This window comes from Myotis davidii, unplaced genomic scaffold (assembly GCF_000327345.1).
Source record: "Myotis davidii unplaced genomic scaffold, ASM32734v1 scaffold122, whole genome shotgun sequence".
Classification (NCBI taxonomy): Eukaryota; Metazoa; Chordata; class Mammalia; order Chiroptera; family Vespertilionidae; genus Myotis; species Myotis davidii.
The window spans coordinates 34,404-53,457 of record NW_006293234.1 but is presented as its reverse complement, the minus strand read 5'-3'; the positions used below and the strand labels follow the sequence as shown (position 1 = coordinate 53,457).

The following is a 19,054-nucleotide window of genomic DNA, read 5'->3' as shown; positions in this document are numbered from 1 at the left end:
TCTTTCCCTTTTCACAAGGCTCGGAGGACCTCAGCATTCTACCTTATACAGCCTCCTAACTCATGTCTAAACTGTTTCTGTGCCTTCCTCCACTACTGGGGTTTGGGTTCAAGGGTCAGTGCTGTTAATTTCTCTCATTTCCTCGCTAGCTCTGCCAACCAGATCAGATTTTCCCATTGTTCTTTGGCATACAGTCCTCAAAATGTTCTCTGGAAAACTCAATCCTGCCCACTGGCCTCCCTGTGTATTCTTTTAGTGAACTTTCAGTAGGATTCTCACTCATGAGGAACTATCCATTTACAAATCCTATTTGAGGTTGTTGTTGTTTTTTTAATAAAGGCCCTCTGATATAGAAAAAGAGTCTTTAATTAGGTGCTCATCAGTGGACAAGGAGGCCATACCAGCTTCCTTATCATACAATTTAATAATAAAGCAAAGAGAACACTACTATTTCCTAGCAGGTAGTTTTAAGCTGCTGTGAAGCAGACAGCTACATGCACACACCCCCAGCACATACCCACCTTGGCTAGATGATCTTCATTTTCTGTGTTGACTCCAAAGCGTGAGATGCTTGTATTGTTTAAGCTTGAACTATGCATCAGTTTCTTCACTCCGCTTATCTGTGTCATGAGCTGCTGCTTTTTCTTTTTCTCTCTGTCCTTCTGGGTGGGAGATGGAATCTCCACATCATTCTGCTTGTCTGCAACAAAAGGATACGTTTTTCAGACTCTATGAGTGTCACTGAGAACCACATCCAATCAGTTGTTTTTGTAATATGCAAAACAATTCCCAAGCATCTTATAAAGAGCTGCCATGCATTATCTCACTTGATCTTCAGCACCATCTTGTGAAGTAGATAGGAAAAATATTTTGCTCCATTTTATTCCTGGGAGAACTGAGGCCCAGAGGAGCTAAATAAGTTGCCTAAGAAGTGGCAGAGGTAAAACTCAATCCCAGCTCTTCTGTCTGCAGTCTAGTTTAGGAGAATTACACTTGTACATTGCTGGGGCATCAATATTTATACGTGATTTTTTAAGTTAATAACTTATATGTTTGTATAACAGAAAAGTTTGATGCAGCCAAGACCAGGTTACTAAAAAAAGGCTTTATGTTCTGCTCATTTTATTATATGTGCATTAATTTTTAATTTAAAAGATCCATATAACTTTAGCTGGATATAATTTATAATTCTAGTTTAGATAAACAGAATGTATGTTAGAGAAATAAATAATTACTTCAAATAATTACTTTAAAACCTTGGTTTATTACCATTTGAGGATTAGAAGGAGGAAGACTATAATTTCAGCTTTACTTTATGCCTTTGGTCTATTAATTTTATTAAAATAATAATAAACACTGACTATCATTTGTAACAGGCATTACATTGATGAAAATATTTATGCTTATTTAAAATTTATGATCATCTCATTTAATCTTTTAAAAAATTCTGCTAAAAGGTAACAGTAGAGCTAGAATTACTGAAAAAAATCATGTCTTGTAGAAGAACTTTTCTCTATAGTATGTTATTAAAAATATCTGCAATCAAATATTTCATTTCACTTCACAGGGCGATGTATCTTGAGTACTTCTGAAAAATGCATTGACTCTTTCAGGCCATAGGGATGCCTGGAAGTGCATTGAGCAATAATTTAGTAAATAGCTTAACAGCTATTTCATTGAACTAAATGATACCCGTGACTGAAAGAGTTAACGCAGCTTTCAAAAGTTCCCGCATTTATCTCTGCTTTTTACAGTGAAAATAAGTACAAATACAATTTCTCCATTTGAAAATGACATGTTTCCAGTTGGCATGCTGGATCTAGACTGTTTGCTTTCAATTCTCACAGATGATAGCATAGTCACATGTTCTCCCCAGAGACCTCTGCCTGCTCACGGGGCCCTGGGGACAACTCATCAAAGCAACGCAAGCACAGGCAGACAGAAGCAGCTGTCATGTACACCTCAGCACCCGGCTGTAGGGCTGGAGCAGGGGTGTTCTCTCTCCCCAGCAGCAGTAACATCTCTAGGTGCCCAGGAGCTCCTAGACGCATCAGCCTTACTATGACTTTGGGTTGTGGAGGAATTTTACTGGTCATTTCTATGGGTTTAGGGGTTTCCAACCTGGTTTAGCATCAGAAGCATTCAGGAAACTTTCAAAAAATACAGATTTATGAGCCCCACCCAGTCCTCCCGAACCAGTGCTTTTGAAAAGCTTCCCAAGTGACTGTGATGGTCAGAGCCAAGTTTGGGAACCAATAATAATACCACATTCTGACTTTTCAGATGAAGTCAGCAACTTGCCCAAGCTCAAAGGGTGATTTATTCAACAGATATTTATTTTGCAATTACTGTGTTCCAGATACAGTGATTTAATAGCACAGAACCCAGGCCTTGAGGTTCCTGTAAAAAAAAAATCTCTTTCTGGTCTCACAATCTCTGACATTAAAAATGACAGATTATGTTATTTTTGAAATTACTTTTCTCCCTGTCACTTCATTCTTAATAATTACTACTTTTGCTAAAAGGCAAGGTCACAATAGCCCATGCCTCTCCCAACCACCATCCTTCACCATTCCTCATGTTTGGCTGTTGGATTCTCCCATGCCACCACAGATATAAAACCCTCCAGTGGGACTAGCAACTTTCCCCCTTTGCTTAATTAAAGATTCCCAGCAGCAGTGAGTAACTGAGCTGAACCACCACTGTGTCTATGTAGAGAACATTACAATAAAGAAGAAAGCCATTATTCACACAGTGCCAACTGGGCATTCATGGGTGTTTCCCTAAGCAGGCATTGGAACAACTGATAGGTTTCCCTATTCTGAATTTCCTCTGTTACATGCTTTTCCCTATTCTGAATTTCCTCTGTTACATGCTTAGCCAGCACAATGTGGAAATAACCTAAAACACAGGCTCAAAAATCACAATAAACACTTAGTGAATTTACATTTACAGAATGGTCAGATTACAGAGGGGAAATTATGGACCCATATAAAACAAACAAACAAACAAACAAAAAAGATGCAAAAAATGTCAAAATTTGGCTAATAGCATAATTGGAGGTGCTTTTCTTGCTAGATCACAGCATTTGATTGTGCAAAGTTCCTAAGTTATTTTTCCTTACACCTTGAAAATTCTGTGTTTTAGTTTTTGAGTAGTAAGAAGCTGATTTAAAAGGATAGCTTTTCACTGTTTGTAAAAATATTAACTAAATTGTAAGACCACATCTAAGTATCTTGCTTTATCTATGCTCCCTCCCTGTAGGTCCTGCTTTATTTCTTCTTATTCCAGAAACCTGGAGCCCATATAAGAGCATTAAGAAGTGCCCACAGTGGTAAATGGTCTCCTGACTACATTTTGAATCATCTGGACAATACCCTGTTGATGGAAATAGAATACAAGTCACAGATCCCTGGAGTAAGGGATTCCCTCCCTCTGATGACCCATTTTAGCATTCAATGACTCCTATTGAAATATTGCTCTTCAAGTTTAACTTAAATTGCTAAGGCCTACTCAGTTTGCTCTCACTGAGATGGTATCTTTGCTCTAACAAGACCTTTTAAGATTACTGGAAACTATTAATAAACCTTTTTATTTTTAGGTCCAACAATCCTGATTTCTAAAGACTTTTCTCCAAAAAAATGAATATTACTTAAATACCCTTCAATGTGATTTTCTTCTTTATGTTCTGAGTTCTGAATAGGCTTCCTTCCTAATTAAAGAAGTGACGGGACATTTAGGTCTAGGAGTCAAGAGAGTCAAGTTTTAGTTCTGACTCAGGAACATATTAGTCAAGTAATCTTGGTGGAATCACTTTGCTCTTCTAGGCCTCAGTTTTCTCTCCCGTAAAATGAGGGAACTGGATTACAAGGCCATTCAAGTTCCTTGCAGATCTGACAGTTTGTGAAGAAGGCTTCACTCATGGTCCTCCAGGAGTATGCACTAAGCTCACAAGATAGGCCTAAGGGCTCCTTGTCCTGAATTTGCAGTTTGGAGACAAGCTTTGTTTGTTTGTTTGTTTGCTTACTTTTTAAGATCGTCAAGTTGCAAATCTACAGTCTATTGCAGAAAATTCAGGCTGCCAGGTATGTTTAGCAAGACAGATAAACGCCATTTATACCAGAGTCATAGAATGTTAAGAGTTGGAAGGGCTCTGGGGTGGCAGCTGTTCCAATGCTCCCATTTTACAGATGAGGCAACTGATGCATCCTATGTTTATAGGATATTTTCCCAAGAATATTTACCATTTTAATCTGTCTCTCTAGTCTGTTTGAATAGGTCTACCTCATGCATGCACACACGCACACACACACATACACACTCTCACACACACCACCCTCCTCATGCTGAATCTGTAACAACCTTCCTCAGCAACGTGTTCTCAAGAGATGTGCCTAAACAGCAAATGGAATGCTTGACAGAAAATTGACATTGGCTGCTCTTGAGACAGAAAGTGTTGAAACAGAGGACTCATCTTTATTTTCTCATCAGCCTTCTCACTCGCTACTAGCCTTTGATGACAAGGAGACATTAATTAGCTTCTAAAATATGCTTGTTGTCCTTGGCAAGTGGGTAGTGAAAGAAATGACAGTGACGAGGTCTGCTTAGGTGCAGACTTGGATGATGAGGAGCTCGGGGACTTCATGCAGCTTTTCTCTAGTCATGAGCAGAAGAGCCCTGATATTTTCATAGAAATGCAATGAGTATGAAATCAAAAATGAATTCCTGCACATATTGATTTTATCCTTCTCTCCCTCAGTCATTAACCTATACCATGTCCCTACGACAGTTCCCAGCTTATGAAAAATAATTGGGTGTTGCACGGAACGGAGTACACCACAAATGGGCAGGGGAAGACACCTGGCTTCCAAGGAATAAAGGGGAGATGCTGGGGAAGAAAGGAATTAGTATATGGTGCTTTCTGTTCCATTAGATTCTAGCCACCCCTTGGAGTTCAGATGTCTGAAAAATTCTTCTCCTTTGTTCTCTGACAGAGGCCTGACACAACCGCAGCTGGAGGAGACCGGCTACTGCAGATTCCCACACACTGGAAACAGCTGGGAAGGCACTTGCTAATCGTCAGGTGCCCATCGGCTACAGAGTAATTCCCTGAGCTTTGCACCAGGCTGCTCTAAGATTGATCTGCTGATAGCAGGAACTGCCCTGGTATTAGACCAATAGGATTGATTTTCTAAAATAAAAGCAGAAGAGGAATGTGTTTCCATAAGGCATCAAGGCAAATGCTCATTGATTTAATGGTGTGCAGAAAAGTAGGGAGGTGTGATGCTCAGCTGTAAGAATGGGTCATCTCCCTGGAAAGTGGAGTTCTGGGAACAAGCATAATTCAGGGGTAACTGCAAGTCCACAGAATCAGAATCTAAATCAGGGGTTCTCAACCTGTGGGTCGCGACCCCTTTGGGGGTCGAACGACCCTTTCACAGGGGTCGCCTAAGACCATCAGAAAACACATATATAATTACATATTGTTTACAGTAGCAAAATTACACTTATGAAGTAGCAACGGAAATAATTTTATGGTTGGGGGTCACCACAACATGAGGAACTGTATTTAAGGGTTGCGGCATTAGGAAGGTTGGGAACCACTGATCTAAATGCTACCCATTCACTTGGAAGTAGATTTGCAAATCCTACAGGCCTCATTAAAGAAAAATAGCCCAAATAAGTTCATTATACAATAGGATGGCTGTAAACATGAGATCAGAAATGCCTAGTAATCAAACAGGATGTTTGCAGTAATTAAGGAATCATTGATACAAACCTTTTCCCGTGTCATGTGTTAAATACCAAAATACCAGCAATGTGACTACAGAGCATAATAGATAAAGCATCAGATTGGGAAGATAACAATGCTGCTTGCAGGGGAACAAATCTTTCAGATAAGAAGATTCCCCCCACCCCCCATCCCCATTTAACTTTAAGAAATACTTAGCAACGCAATAGCCAAATTATTTCCAAAGCCTATCCTCTTGGGCCAAGTTACCATAGTATTCACCAAACACATTTCGTGCAAACCACCTGAGAGGAAACCTTTTGCTCAAAGCCCAGATAGTGGAAGAATTTAAGGAATACCACATCCTGGAGCCAATGGAGTTGTCCTGAGAGTTTGGGTGATTAACACCCTCACTCCTATCTCTTCAGAGGTCTTGGCAGAGATGGAAGCAGGTGGGTAGATAAGGGGTGATCTGAGGTCCATAAAAATATACTTAGCCCATCAAAGACTTTTGTCTTTGATGGATATTTTTATTCTTTTTTTCCAATATCTTCCTGCTCAAATTTTCCCCTTAAAGGCTGTCCTTAGTTCTTATTTTAAATGGATTTGTTTTTCTATGACTTTACTTCATTTAAATCTCACCTAGGGGTGTTCATGCAGAGGTTAATACTGAAAAAATCCCAGTTATGAAAGAGGTTTCCGGTTAGCATCTTACCTAAGAAAGTATTTGAAATGTATTCAGAAACCTGGTTCCCTGAGCGGCTCATTTCTGACAGGTGTGTCAGCTCCCGGTTCAGCTTCCTTTTGAACTGTGAATGAAGAACAAAAATGTATTAACCACCTAAAAACTAACAAATGGTCACTGTACATGTTTACAACTTGGCTGTCTAAGAGCCAAGAGTTTGGATAAGCAGATACCATGAGATAAATGATGCTGTTTCTACGAAATACAACACCCTTTTCATACTAAATTATTCCAAGGGCATCCTAGGAAAAAGAGGTTTTCTTAGATTTCTTAGAATTAACGTTTTGTTTCTTTTGAAGATGCAAACATAGGAAAAAGAATCTTAATAGAGGTCCAGATAGTTTCACTTGAAAATGTAAGACTATTTTAAAACACATTTACTGAAAATCAACTCTAAAATACGAATTAATAACCTGCATAGTGGGAGGAGATTATATGTAAAAAGTTTAAGGGAAAACAAAGAGGGATGGGGGAGCAGCCTTTAAAAATAGTGTTGAGTAAAAAGACAGCCCAGTTTATTTTAATACAATGTCATATAACATGCCCTTATTTTAGAATTTTCTACTTCACAGTAAACATGCAGAGATAAATGTTTCAAATTCTACAAAAGACACAGAACAGAATCAGATGGACCCACCTTGATGTAACCCCAAGATACAGATAACAAATAGTTTGCCTCAGGCATTTTGGAGTGCTCTCCTTGCCACAGTCCACAGATCCCTTTGAAAGAATTCACAGTTCTGAGAGAGCAATCAGGAAAGCCTTGCACATTCGGTGCTAAAATAATCAAAACTTATAAAAGACAAAGCCTCCAAAACTTAAGGCATTTCCTAATCCAAACAAAGCCCATCTTCGCACTCCATTCTTGCAAGAAGCCTGTGCCTTCTTTTCTGGCAGAGAGAGGAATGAAATCGGGAATTGCAGGAACAAGAGCCTGTCCGAGTGGATTCAGCTGGCTGGTGTGCAGCCCTTATAAATTATGAACAGTCCTAGTGGCCGAAGGGGGTTCCACCCTCGCTTACTCCTGCTCAGCTGAACTCTGCAAGGAAGGAGCAATTCTTCTTTCCTGAGGGGTTGGGAGACTGGGAAACACAGCCATCTTTTTAAAAGGAGAAGATTAAAATGGAGGAAGCCCCATGAATATTTAAGTAAATCTGAAGTCAGTACCCTCCCCCATTCAACTGGGTGTTCTTAACCCTCTCTCCTCTGCAGAGACCAACACTCTGCAGACAGCCTCTGCACAGAGCTCAGCCACTCTTAGGGTTTCACAGTGATGGTGATTAATTTACTTTCTGAGCATTTAAATAAAAAATAAAAGGGATTGAGACGATGGCTGTTTTCAGACAAGGCTTTTGTTCTACAAAAATAATTTTTAAAAAACATTTTTTTGGGGGGAGTTTTTTGCTCACCAACAGTGTGCCAATGCATTTAGCCTTCTTTTACAATGACACCTGGGAAAGAATTATTACCTTTTAAAAGTACTTCATATGCAGAAGGCAGTTTTCTGCACTTTATCAGCTCGTTAATACACATATTGGATGGCATTCAACAAATTAAGCACATTTAACCTTTGATCTAGGATCTGGAGTGTGTTCGGAAATACAAGATATTATTTGCTGCATGAATGGAGAATGATTTGTAGTTCTATGTTTTTTTGGTATTGCAGTGTTACATCTTCTAATTCATGTTAGAAATATTTAGGAGTTAAATTTATTTCTACTTAATTTTAGCAAGCTAAGGCATGTTGAGAAAGTCATTCCTTTCCCGCAGGCATTTCCCCACCCCCTCCTTGTCAGTGTTAGAGAACAGGCAAGAGGATCTGAGACTAGTCCCTACCCAGGGCGACCCTACTCCCTGCTTTCTTCTCTCTGTCACCTCATCCTGGGACTCCCAGGAGTTCAAGTACAACATCCCAACACACACACAATTGGCTCTCTTTCCTGTGAGGCATTCCCCTTTCAAATGAGCATCCTGCACTGACAATGGCTTCACTTCAAGCATCCAAGCCCCATCATGCCGCTGCCTGTGCCCAGGAGACCAGGCCTTTTGAGGCGAAGCCAATGCAAGTCAGTATTGCTGCCCACTGGCCGGCTGCACCGTGCACGGTTCTCAAAGAGGCGCAGTCATCCCCTCGGGGCAACGCTGCTTGCGTATGTGTGTTTCCCCATGAGACAATATGGCAGTAACAGTAACCAGGGATTTCTGAAGACAACACCTCAGCTCCTGTGTTTTACTAACTGGACCTTTGTGCCATTTTGAATTCCAGGTGACTGTCGTAAGTTCCACGTTACTTGGTTTTTAAGATGTAATCAAGTAACTGGCATCTCATTTTCAGTTCTCAAAAGACAGGCGCTTACACGAAAGACTTAGAAGCTGGAAAAGATGGGTTTCCCTGCTTTGACTGATCAGCTGAATTTTGCAAAGAAGCAAGCTTTACTTGGAAAAAAAATCGTAGGAAAAGCACAGAGACGGATGATTTTTTTTTTTGTTTAAAAAAAGTCTGTGACAGTCGTAGCCAAATGTAACATTCAAGGAATTATCCTCATTTTGGTTCCTTTGGTCTCTGCAATATTTAGAAAGATTTTTGGAGTCAAAAAGGTTTGTTCTGTTTTAATCATATCATGTTATCATGTATTTGCTAAATATTTATTAAACTCCTAATATGTGCCAGGCAAAGAGTGACTGAAGATATAGCAGTGAAAAATAAAAAAAAAACAAAAAAACTTCTCATGCTTTTACTGAACTTACATCCTAGCAGAAATAGTCAGCTATATGAGAGCATGTTCGTTACCCACAACAGTTAAGGGTTTGGAGAGAGTTGGACAAGTTCTTTATCAGTGGTACTGGCCCCTGAGCTCAGAATATAGGAGCAGGTAGAAATTCAAACATAAAAGAGTAGTAAGGCAAAGACGCTTATCCTTACTTTCTTTCTATCACCTCCCATTGTCGCAGGACCCTGTGGCATACATTGTCAATCGGTCCCAATGCGGGAGCAGGGAAGTGGCTCTCAGTTACAGGGCTGAAAAATAAACCAAACTTCTCACCTTTCCCGCATAGCTTACAGAAGGGGCTAACTCCTGTAAGTAGTTCACAGATGAATATCACCTTCTCATGCCTAAAATAGTTCTGCCAGCCTTTTGCTGGAGGCATGGAAATGCCACCAAAACACAAGTCATCCTAAGGCAACAGTAAAACACACATAATGAAGTACGCAAATGGCGGTCACTCAGTGTCAGAACCCGGCCCAGCCCTTTAAATGTTATTACGTAGCAACAGCCGTTGGTTTTCCTCCTTCGTCAGGGAGGGCCCAACCACACTGACTAAGGCAATCATTGCTCTCATCAAAAAGCATTTATGAAGGGCCCGTTTATGTTGTGCTCTGCACCCACGAAGGAAGGCAGACAGGGCCTCTGAGGCGCAGACAGGGGGACCTTTTAGATTATAGATATAGCAGTGAAAAATAAAAAAAAAACGCTCTGGCCCAGGAGTCCAGTTAGCATGATCAGCGCTGGCCCAGGAGTCCAGTTAGCATGATCAAGGCATGGAATAGATCTGAATTGTGCTTGAGGTTAAGGCTGAGGAGGCAGCTGGGGCGCCCAGCTTCGTTGGGTTTTCGGTGTCTGACTCCCAGATGGGAGTTCTTCTGTTGAGCAGTGACATGCCAGACGAATCTCGCCTGTCGTCCTCAGTTCTCTGTAACCGTCTTGCGAAGTGACTTCACCTCTCCAACGTGAAACCAGAGTGAGGTCTGATTTTCGGATCTCAGCCGCCCAGCCTGAGCCTGTCAGGACGCCGTGGTCAGTGTGCGGCAGCCTCCTACAGTCCGGACACGTTAGTTACCAGCAACCAGTATTTCCAAGAAAGCAACCTCTCAACAGGACTGAGAAAAACAACCCAAGTCAGAAATGCTTCAGTCCCTAAGAATAAGTCTCCAACAGAGGCAGACAAGTGTTTATCATCCTCCCAGAGGTTTACACTCGGTTTAAAAAGGAAGGTAAGGGAGCTTCGGGGGGAACTCGTGGCTCCAGGAGTTAGAAAACTGACAAGACACGGCCATTATGACTTTGCCCAATGCCACAGAGAAAGCCACAAACAGGAGCACACTGTGCCAAAGATAAATGTGTCTCTACTGCCTGATACATACAGATTCTATTTTTCAGTTACGAATCTGCCTTCACAAGAAAAGCCTGGGAGGGCCTCCCTAGAAGTAATGTCCCCAGAGGTAATGGCTGAAGCCCCTTTTCAACACAAAGCCATTTGTGAATGATCCCTTAGTCACACTAATTCCTCCTATGCTTCCGTCAGCTTATGTCCGACACTAGATTCTTGAGCGCTGCAGAAAGTGCAGTGATTTTTTTGAAAAAAGAAAAAAATATTATCAACATAAATGATTTAATAGAGGGTGTCCCAAAAATGTATATGCACACTTTGAATAATTATAAAGGCACTGTTTATTAAAATACATTTCATTTTCAAAACTGAGCTATCAGTTAAAGTGTGTATGCATCTTTTGGGACACCCTATATTGTTTGCCTAGAATACATCTTTTCTATAAAATCATGTGAGGTTTTTTTTTTTTTTTTGAAGGCGCTACCTTTAATAGTGGGAAGTTATTTAAAATATCTGGAGTAACAAAAGCTAAAACTCAATTACACTTGATATAAACATTTTGTTTATGGCTTCCCTTTCTCTTTAGCTTCAATACTATATACAAAGATTTTTTTTTTCCTGAAGCACATTCTTCTAAAGTGATGGAACACCTCATCATTTTCTATATTTCTCATAAGGATGGGTGGACTCATCCTATGTGATTAATTTGATCTCAGGAAGTCATTCTAGTCCTGATGTTTGTATGTTTCTAAGAGTAAAAAATATCCAGGAGAGTAATAACACCAGGGGCTAGTATCAAGCACATGAAAAAGCTACTTTTAAGACTAATCTGGGTTTGTCAGAGGATCCCCCAAAAAACGCTTAGGAGTGAGTCCTAAGTGATTAAATATATTCTTCTGCCTCATCAAAGGCTAGATAAAGCAAGCACTTTCCTCTCCCAGATAACCTCATGATGAAAACGGTAAGTGAACACTGTGCAAATGAAAAAAAAAATCGTCAAAGAGAGAGGAAAACAGCCCAGTAGTCACCCTTGTGGGTGGCCGTCTACGCAGGGGCCCATCTGTGAGACAGGCGCCGTATTGTGTGGGGTCTTCCTGTTTTTACAGTATGAAACAACTGCCCAAGTCATTAAAGTCACAATGACTTTGTTAGGGACGGCATTTTGACTCATATTTTACACTTTGTTCGTCATAACTTCATAAGCATTCCCGGGCATCAGGAAAGTGAAGGGGCTGGGCAGTCCTCCTGAAGTCACAGAACGCTAGTGGTGGTAGAAGGGAGTTGAAACTGCAGTGGCACGGTTCAGTGGGAAATGGAAGGACCGTTTGGCACTAACCAGATGTGTGATCTTGGATCAGAGGAATTAACTTCTTGGGGCTCAGTAATTTTTAGGTGTGGGCTCAGTTTCCTTAGTGATAAAATGGATAATTTCTAAGGTTTCTTCTGATTTTTTTAAAAAGTTGCTTCTTCCATACATTTACATGGGAAGAAATGAATGAGGACACAGGAAATGAAAGACTCTAATTTCTAAACACCTACACTTTTCTTTGCAAAATCTGATTTAAACAACTAAAATACGGGTGTAATGTACTTTCCCTAAAGCCCTTTTTCAACTTCACAATTTCCACAATTATGCCCCCTACTGGGGATCAAGTCTGCAACCCAGCATTTGTCCTGACTGGGAATTGAACTGTGACCTCCTGGTTCATAAATCGATGCTCAACCACTGAGACACACCAGCTGGGCTCCACAATCCTAAACATTTCAGATTATCTGACAACATGAGTCTAAATCCTTTGTCTCCTTTTTGTCCTTCCCTTATAAACTCTTATCATCTGTTTGAAACTTGATGTCCAGTTTCTTTAATGAAATGTTTGTCTTATTTGAGAAGTAAATGAAATTGAAAGGAGTGAGTTTGTAACAGGGTTAAGAAAGGAATAACATGCCTTTGCCTATTAGCATCTACTTTACTAGAGACTCGAGTTCCATGATGGGCCACCCTAGCAAGCAAGTTCTACTATATTAATATCTGGAGCAAACCAACTCCCTGGAACACCAGGAAATACAGTTAGGTCAGTCTACCTGTCCATCTGCCAAATAAGAAAGAAGCTCATCTAAACATGAATGATTCTCTTAACTTCCCAGTGATATGGCAATCCACAATAAGTTAGAATATAAGGAAAAACAAGCTTGAACATCCCTACCATACTTCTGCAACAAAAACTGGCATTTATGGTGAAGCTAAACTAGAATAAATTCCATTAACTGGTTAGAGGACAAGTATCTGCTCAAGTGACATTTTAAAAGTCAAAGTAGGGACAAACCATGAGTGCTTTCATACACAGAACTGAAAAAAAAATCAAAAGAATTTAAATACAACTTTGAATACAACTCCTCTGGTAATTAACTACAGGAGAGGCCTTTTTTCAACAGATGACAAAATCATTTTAGCAATTGAGAAAAATCAAGGAGTTAAGGTACACTCTTTACTTATTCTTTTCTTCTTCTATTTACTGTTGTACAACTTTTTCTGTGCATAAGGGCTAATCATTAACCCCGAACTTCTAAAGCTAGTTCTAAGGCCATGGGATGTTAATGTGATTCCAGAGCAGATGACTAAGATCTTTTGAACCATTTCACAACCAGAAGTTCTACAACATACTGTATTTTTAAAATAAGAACTCTTACCATGGATCAGGCCCGTGGACTGTCCAGTGTAGTGTCCTCTCATGACTGGTGGAAAACAAGACCTACGGAACTTCACAGCTGACTTGAAAGCAATGATGCAGAACAGGGAAATCACCCCCAAACACTGTACTTTCCTTTCAGAACCCCATAAAGTATTGGTCGTGATTGTCTTTGAGAACTGGTTTCCAATTTTATTCTGTAAGATAGCCTGGGTTGTTTAAAATCCTGCACTAAGTATCGCTTTATTAAAATTTCCAATACTTCTTGTAGCGACAAATATCTACCGTAGCATGTTTTAAGATGATTACTTCACCTTTTTAAACAGATCATCTGGCATGCATTGTGTTAAATATTAATTATATTGATTTCAGCTCAGAACTTTCACATACCTCTGAGATAAAAGATAATGGGATGCTTCAAAACCTGTCATGGAAATCACTGTTTCTGGATTAGCAGCTTCCCAGGGTGGAGCCAGCCCCCTGGTCTGGAAATTTTCAAGATCAACTCTGGGACCATCAAATAAATAAGGGGAAAACCTGGGCTACCCAGACATATCCTTTCCTTCCCTAAAAGCCAATGTTATCTGTTTGGGTTTTTGGTAATCCCTACGGGACACACACTTGCAAATTGAGAAGATTCTGCCATAGGTTGGAGATTTGAAAATAATTTTAAACCATAAAGGATAAAAACAGTAGTCTTAAGCAATTTTATCATTAAAAAAGATAATTATTCTTGTTTTGCATTTTGTTTTCTCTATAATTATTTACCATAATTTAGAAGAGATGGATGGATGCTTTGCACAACAATGCACCCCAAGATGTAAGGCTTACTGTTTATGGAAGGCTTATAAAAGTAGTTTCAGAGTTGGATGCATAGGTCATACATAACTAGAGGGGGTTCCAGTTACAAGCTGACTTTACCAGGAAGGTCTAACTACATTAAGAAGACTCTAAGAGCAGACCCAACTACATTCTTGCATGACATAGGATCAGCTGAACATCCAACAGGCTCTGGAAATAAAATTCTCTACTATAACTTATTCTGAGAAACTTGACAAGTTATTCAGTTTCTTGGAGATTAAATTTTTCCATCATTAAAATGGAAGGTTAGAAATAATATATGTAAAGTGATTGGCAAGGTATCTGGGACCATTGTAGGACTATAGTTTATTCTACAGGACTTGTACTTGAGGCTGAGTTTTATTTCTGAATTTTAAAAGAATATGAGCTCATGGTACCTTCTTCACTTGGGTTTGCATTTGGGTGGAGGTTTCGGTTGGCTCTTAGGCACCTAAACTCTTTTCTTCTCATTGTTGACAACAGCTTGTATAATTAACTACAAAATTCCCACAATATGCTGCTGCAGGTGTGATGCAGTGTTATATCATATAGATTACATGACACAGGAGTTACTCATAGAGGTGCTGGCTCGCTGTTTGACATTTAGATTATTCACCAGTGCAAGGAGTGTAAACCAGAATTGCCAGAAAGATAGATCAAGCTTGTCAAATGAAACCATAACTCCAAATGGCCTTGTATTGAAACCATATCATTTTTTTAAAGCCTAGTTGGAGATAACCCTATCTATTCATGATTCCATGACTTAGCTAATTTCCTCAAATTAAAAGACTTTAGAACTCTTTAAGTATTAACCAGAGTTCATGAATAGCCACAAATTGCCTGACATAAGGATAATTGCTCTAACTATGCATTTTGCTCGGATTTCCATAGTTGAGGTCAATCCAGTAACATATCTAAAGTAATTGAATATGTGGCTGGGATAGGGGTGAGAGGAGTATCAGCAATTTCTCTGGAATGAAAGATATAACCAAACAATGGCAGAATGACTAAGCTGTATTCTCCAGACACAACAGATACGGAGTGTGGCTGACTTTCAGACACGTGTTCATAAATACCCGTTCCAGCTGAGTATGCAGTGGCTTTTGCCAGTTTCTGAAGGGCTCAGATGCTTGTCCAAAGGATGCAGACTTTTCAAGAGAAAGGTAAACCGAATACCCTAATGCCAAACCAAACAACTAAAATGTGCTTCACAGTTCTGCTCACATGGAAAGAGCATTTGTCCCTGTTGACTTTGTTCTCTGTTATCTGCCTTTGAATTTCAGAGAAGTCTCAGGGAGCATGACCTCACTGCTTTGAAGAGTCACTGTGAAGAAAGTGAGGGTCGGGCAGGGGGGGGGGGTTCTCATTCAACCTAACAAATATTTAATTGGATGCCTACCAGGTATCTAGAGCTACTCTAAATGCTGCAACTATAAGAGTGAACAAGGTAAACACAATTCATGTCCCCAAGAAATTTACAGTCTAAGGAAGTAAAACCTAAGTTCTATCACAAAACCCAAAAACTATAAACTGTGATAGCAAATTATAAAACAAACAAGCTACTGAGTTAGGATAATTAGAGAAGCGATAACATCTAAACTGAGGTCTGGAAAATGAGAAGGAGCCTGGCTGAGCTTCAGCTTTCAAGCTCTATGATTATATGCTGGGTTAGCAAGTCATATAATAAATGACCCTGCAAATTTACCTTTAATTTTTAAATCATTTGACTTTGGAGCGAAGAGAATAAGATTTGATTCTAAGCATCTCCATTTAGTAGCTGAAGAGTTAGACAAATACAGTTATCTCTCTTGCATCCTGGTTTCACATTGAAAATGAGGATCTCATACTTTCCCCAAGGTGAGCAACCTAGGCGATAATATAGGTGAAAACCTATGTAGACAGGAAAGGGTTCTTCTGATGTGTTTCTGTAGATGCTACTTTGGATTTCGCAATGCAAAATTAACAAACTTTTATACACTTAAAGAGAAGTGCCCTTTATTTAATGCTCTATTCCGATGGGGGTGGGAGGGGAGAGAAAAATATCTCCTGAATTATTCCTAATAATACTTCTTCCTTTATTAAAAAAACAAAAATAAAAAAATCTCATATTGTATTCATTTTAACCCAATGCATTTATCTTTTTTAAAAAAATGAGCACAAATCCATTCCCGTTTAGGAGTTTATGCTTTTGATTGCTTATTTTTGGCAAGGTTCTCCTATTTTAGGATTTACTTATAGCCCTGAAGGGTATTTTTTGAGAAGCAAAATGTGACCTTTCTCATTTTGAAAATTTTAGGATGCCAGAAATATAATACAGCATTGGACAACGGCATTATCTTAAGACTTTAAACATACAAAAGAAGAATATTCATAAAAGATCATTTTAAAATACTGCAATCAAAAGAAAAGAAATTCTCTGAAATTAAACTATACCAATTTAAAAATGTTTAAAGAATACACTGGTCAATCTTGATGAGGGATCAGAAGCTTCCATGCAATGGGTAAGAAATATGCAAATAAATTTTGTGCAACCAGATCCTGCGTGTGTTAAAATACAGCAGTGAAAAATTCAGTGGTAGCTTACTCTATCAAGAGCATAAATAAGGTACTAGATCTGGCCAAGAAAAACATACCCATTGCATCAATAAATGCAGGTATATTGAAATCATTCTGACTCAATTACAGATTGGAGTCAGCAGTAGCAATATCAATGGATTGGAGCTGAGACAGGAGGGCACTGTACCCTTTCAGCTTGGTAGATAGGTAGCATTCTGTCTGATTAAATTGACCCTTCTGGGTTATGAGTGGGATATTTAGAGTAAGAGTTGAAGTCTATTTCACTAGAGACCCATCAGAAGGTCCCTAGCTTCTCACAATCAAATGGACATGAAACATTGTACTGGAAATATCACCATTGGATGATCTAAGCATAGCCCATCAATTTAAATTTTTTTTTGGAAAATGCTAAAACAATTTTCTTTTTTAATATGGGTAAAATCATTAACCATCTTAGCATTGTTCAAAAAAAAAAGAAAGAAAAAAAAGGTGAATTATCAAAAGTCCCCATGTCATCCAACTTTACTTATTTAGTTAGTTACTTTAAATTGATTTTTAGAGAGAGGGGGAGAGGGTAGAGAGATAGAAACATGGATGAAAGAAACATCATCGATTGGCTGTCTCTTGCTGGAGATTGAGCCCGCAATCTGGGCATGTGCCTTGACTGGGAATCGAACCGTGACCTCTTGTTTCTAGGTTGATGCCCAATCATTGAGCCACACCAGCCAGGCAATAAATATCTTAAATGACCAAATCAAGTAGAATTACAGAGAGCTTTTTAAAATAAACCCCAAATCAACTACCACCAACAGAAAAAAGCCTTCAACTGCTTTATACTTTTCTTCTTACAGTTAAACATATATAGACCTGTGCCTCCTTGATATTGTTTAGCCTTACTACTGTAAACATGGAGTCTTAAAAATTCAAAACAAGTTCAGACCTCAAGAACTTGCAATCTATAGCAGATATAATTAAAACCCCAGATAACTGAAATGTTAGCTATGATATTAACTAGATAGGTAAGACGGTGGTCTATGAAAATCTGATCAAAGCCAGAGCATTTAGGGCAGAGTTGGGGGGTGGGGGTGGAGGTGGGGGAAAGAAAGCCAACAAGTAGCATACTAGGAATAGGTTCATAGTATATGGGCTGCTGATGTGTTTGAGTCAAAGAGATGTTTTCTAGGCAATGGAAAATCAAGATGGGGTAAAAGCCTATATTTCTTGATTCTCAAGTTATAATAATTTCTTACTTATAGTCTTAAATGCTTTCAGTAGATCTTCTGACATCATGGATAGAAATGGAGTTGGAAGTCCACTGTTTCAGGAGCTACTAAAATGTTCATCTAATTTTTTTTTTAATTTTCAGTTCTTTGTCTTCTATTCAAATGATTATCTTGGCTGTTAAATTATTCCCTTCCCCCAAGAATCTCCATTTACATATTTTAGTGTTTTAAATCAAGTCTACTATATCTTACTTATTCTAATAGCCAGAACACTAAGCTTTCTTACCCACCCTCAAATTAAAATTTTTCTTTTCACTTTCAAGTGAAATTTTATCTCACTTGTCCTACTTAGTAATACAAGTAATAATTAGAAATGGGCAGATATCAAAAGACCAAAAGCAAAACTCTCAAGCGTATCTTAGGCATGGAATAATTTCTCTTATAAATATTATAACCAAGATGATCCAGTCTCCCTAAGTCATCTCCCCTTTTCAAGTAATTAGATTAAAAGTTCTGAATACATATTTTACAACAAAATATTTATACTATCTGCTTACCTTAGACCTCTACAAATACTAAAATTCATTTTAAGATCCTTAAACATGTAAAATATGTTTCCATCTACTATAAATGAGGCTTATGTGATTTCAAATAATTATAAATCATTAATTACATTGATATTTTATCTAAATATGTCGCTGCCAAGACTGTTGAACTCAACTCCACCAAGATGTAGGTATTCTGACCCAAGAAACCAGAAATCATATGTGAGTTGTGAGACTCTGCATAATCTAGGTCACTGAGCAGAAACTATCTAAGGTGTAGGAAGAGGTCAAATTGAGATCACCATCTTGACTTCACCTTTCTAGACTAATAGCTCTGCTAAGTAGCAGAGAGAATCCAAGCATTGACAGTTTTTTCACCAGCTGGTAAAAGTGTCTAAACCGACCAATGACATTAGATAGTTGCCAAATTAACACGTCACTTTGCCGTGTCTGATCAGCATTAGCACACAGGCTATACGATTGAGTTGGAAAGATATTTTAACTTCCGTTCTTAGTATTTTCTTTCCAAAATAACTATTTAAAATTTATCTTTTTAGATATCAGATGCCAAAACTTCTCATCCTAAATCTAAATTTTAAAAATTGGTTTAATTACTT

The 19,054-nt window shown here is 38.8% G+C and overlaps 1 protein-coding gene across 1 annotated transcript in view; it reads right to left on the bottom strand.

The window, feature by feature from the left end:
* PDE4B (phosphodiesterase 4B) overlaps positions 1 to 19,054 on the bottom strand; it is a 39,435-nt gene that overhangs the window by 10,597 nt on the left and 9,784 nt on the right. The window contains 2 exon segments of the mRNA XM_015565993.1: positions 522 to 700; positions 6,447 to 6,540. Of these exon segments, the coding sequence (XP_015421479.1) occupies positions 522 to 700; positions 6,447 to 6,540 (273 nt within the window).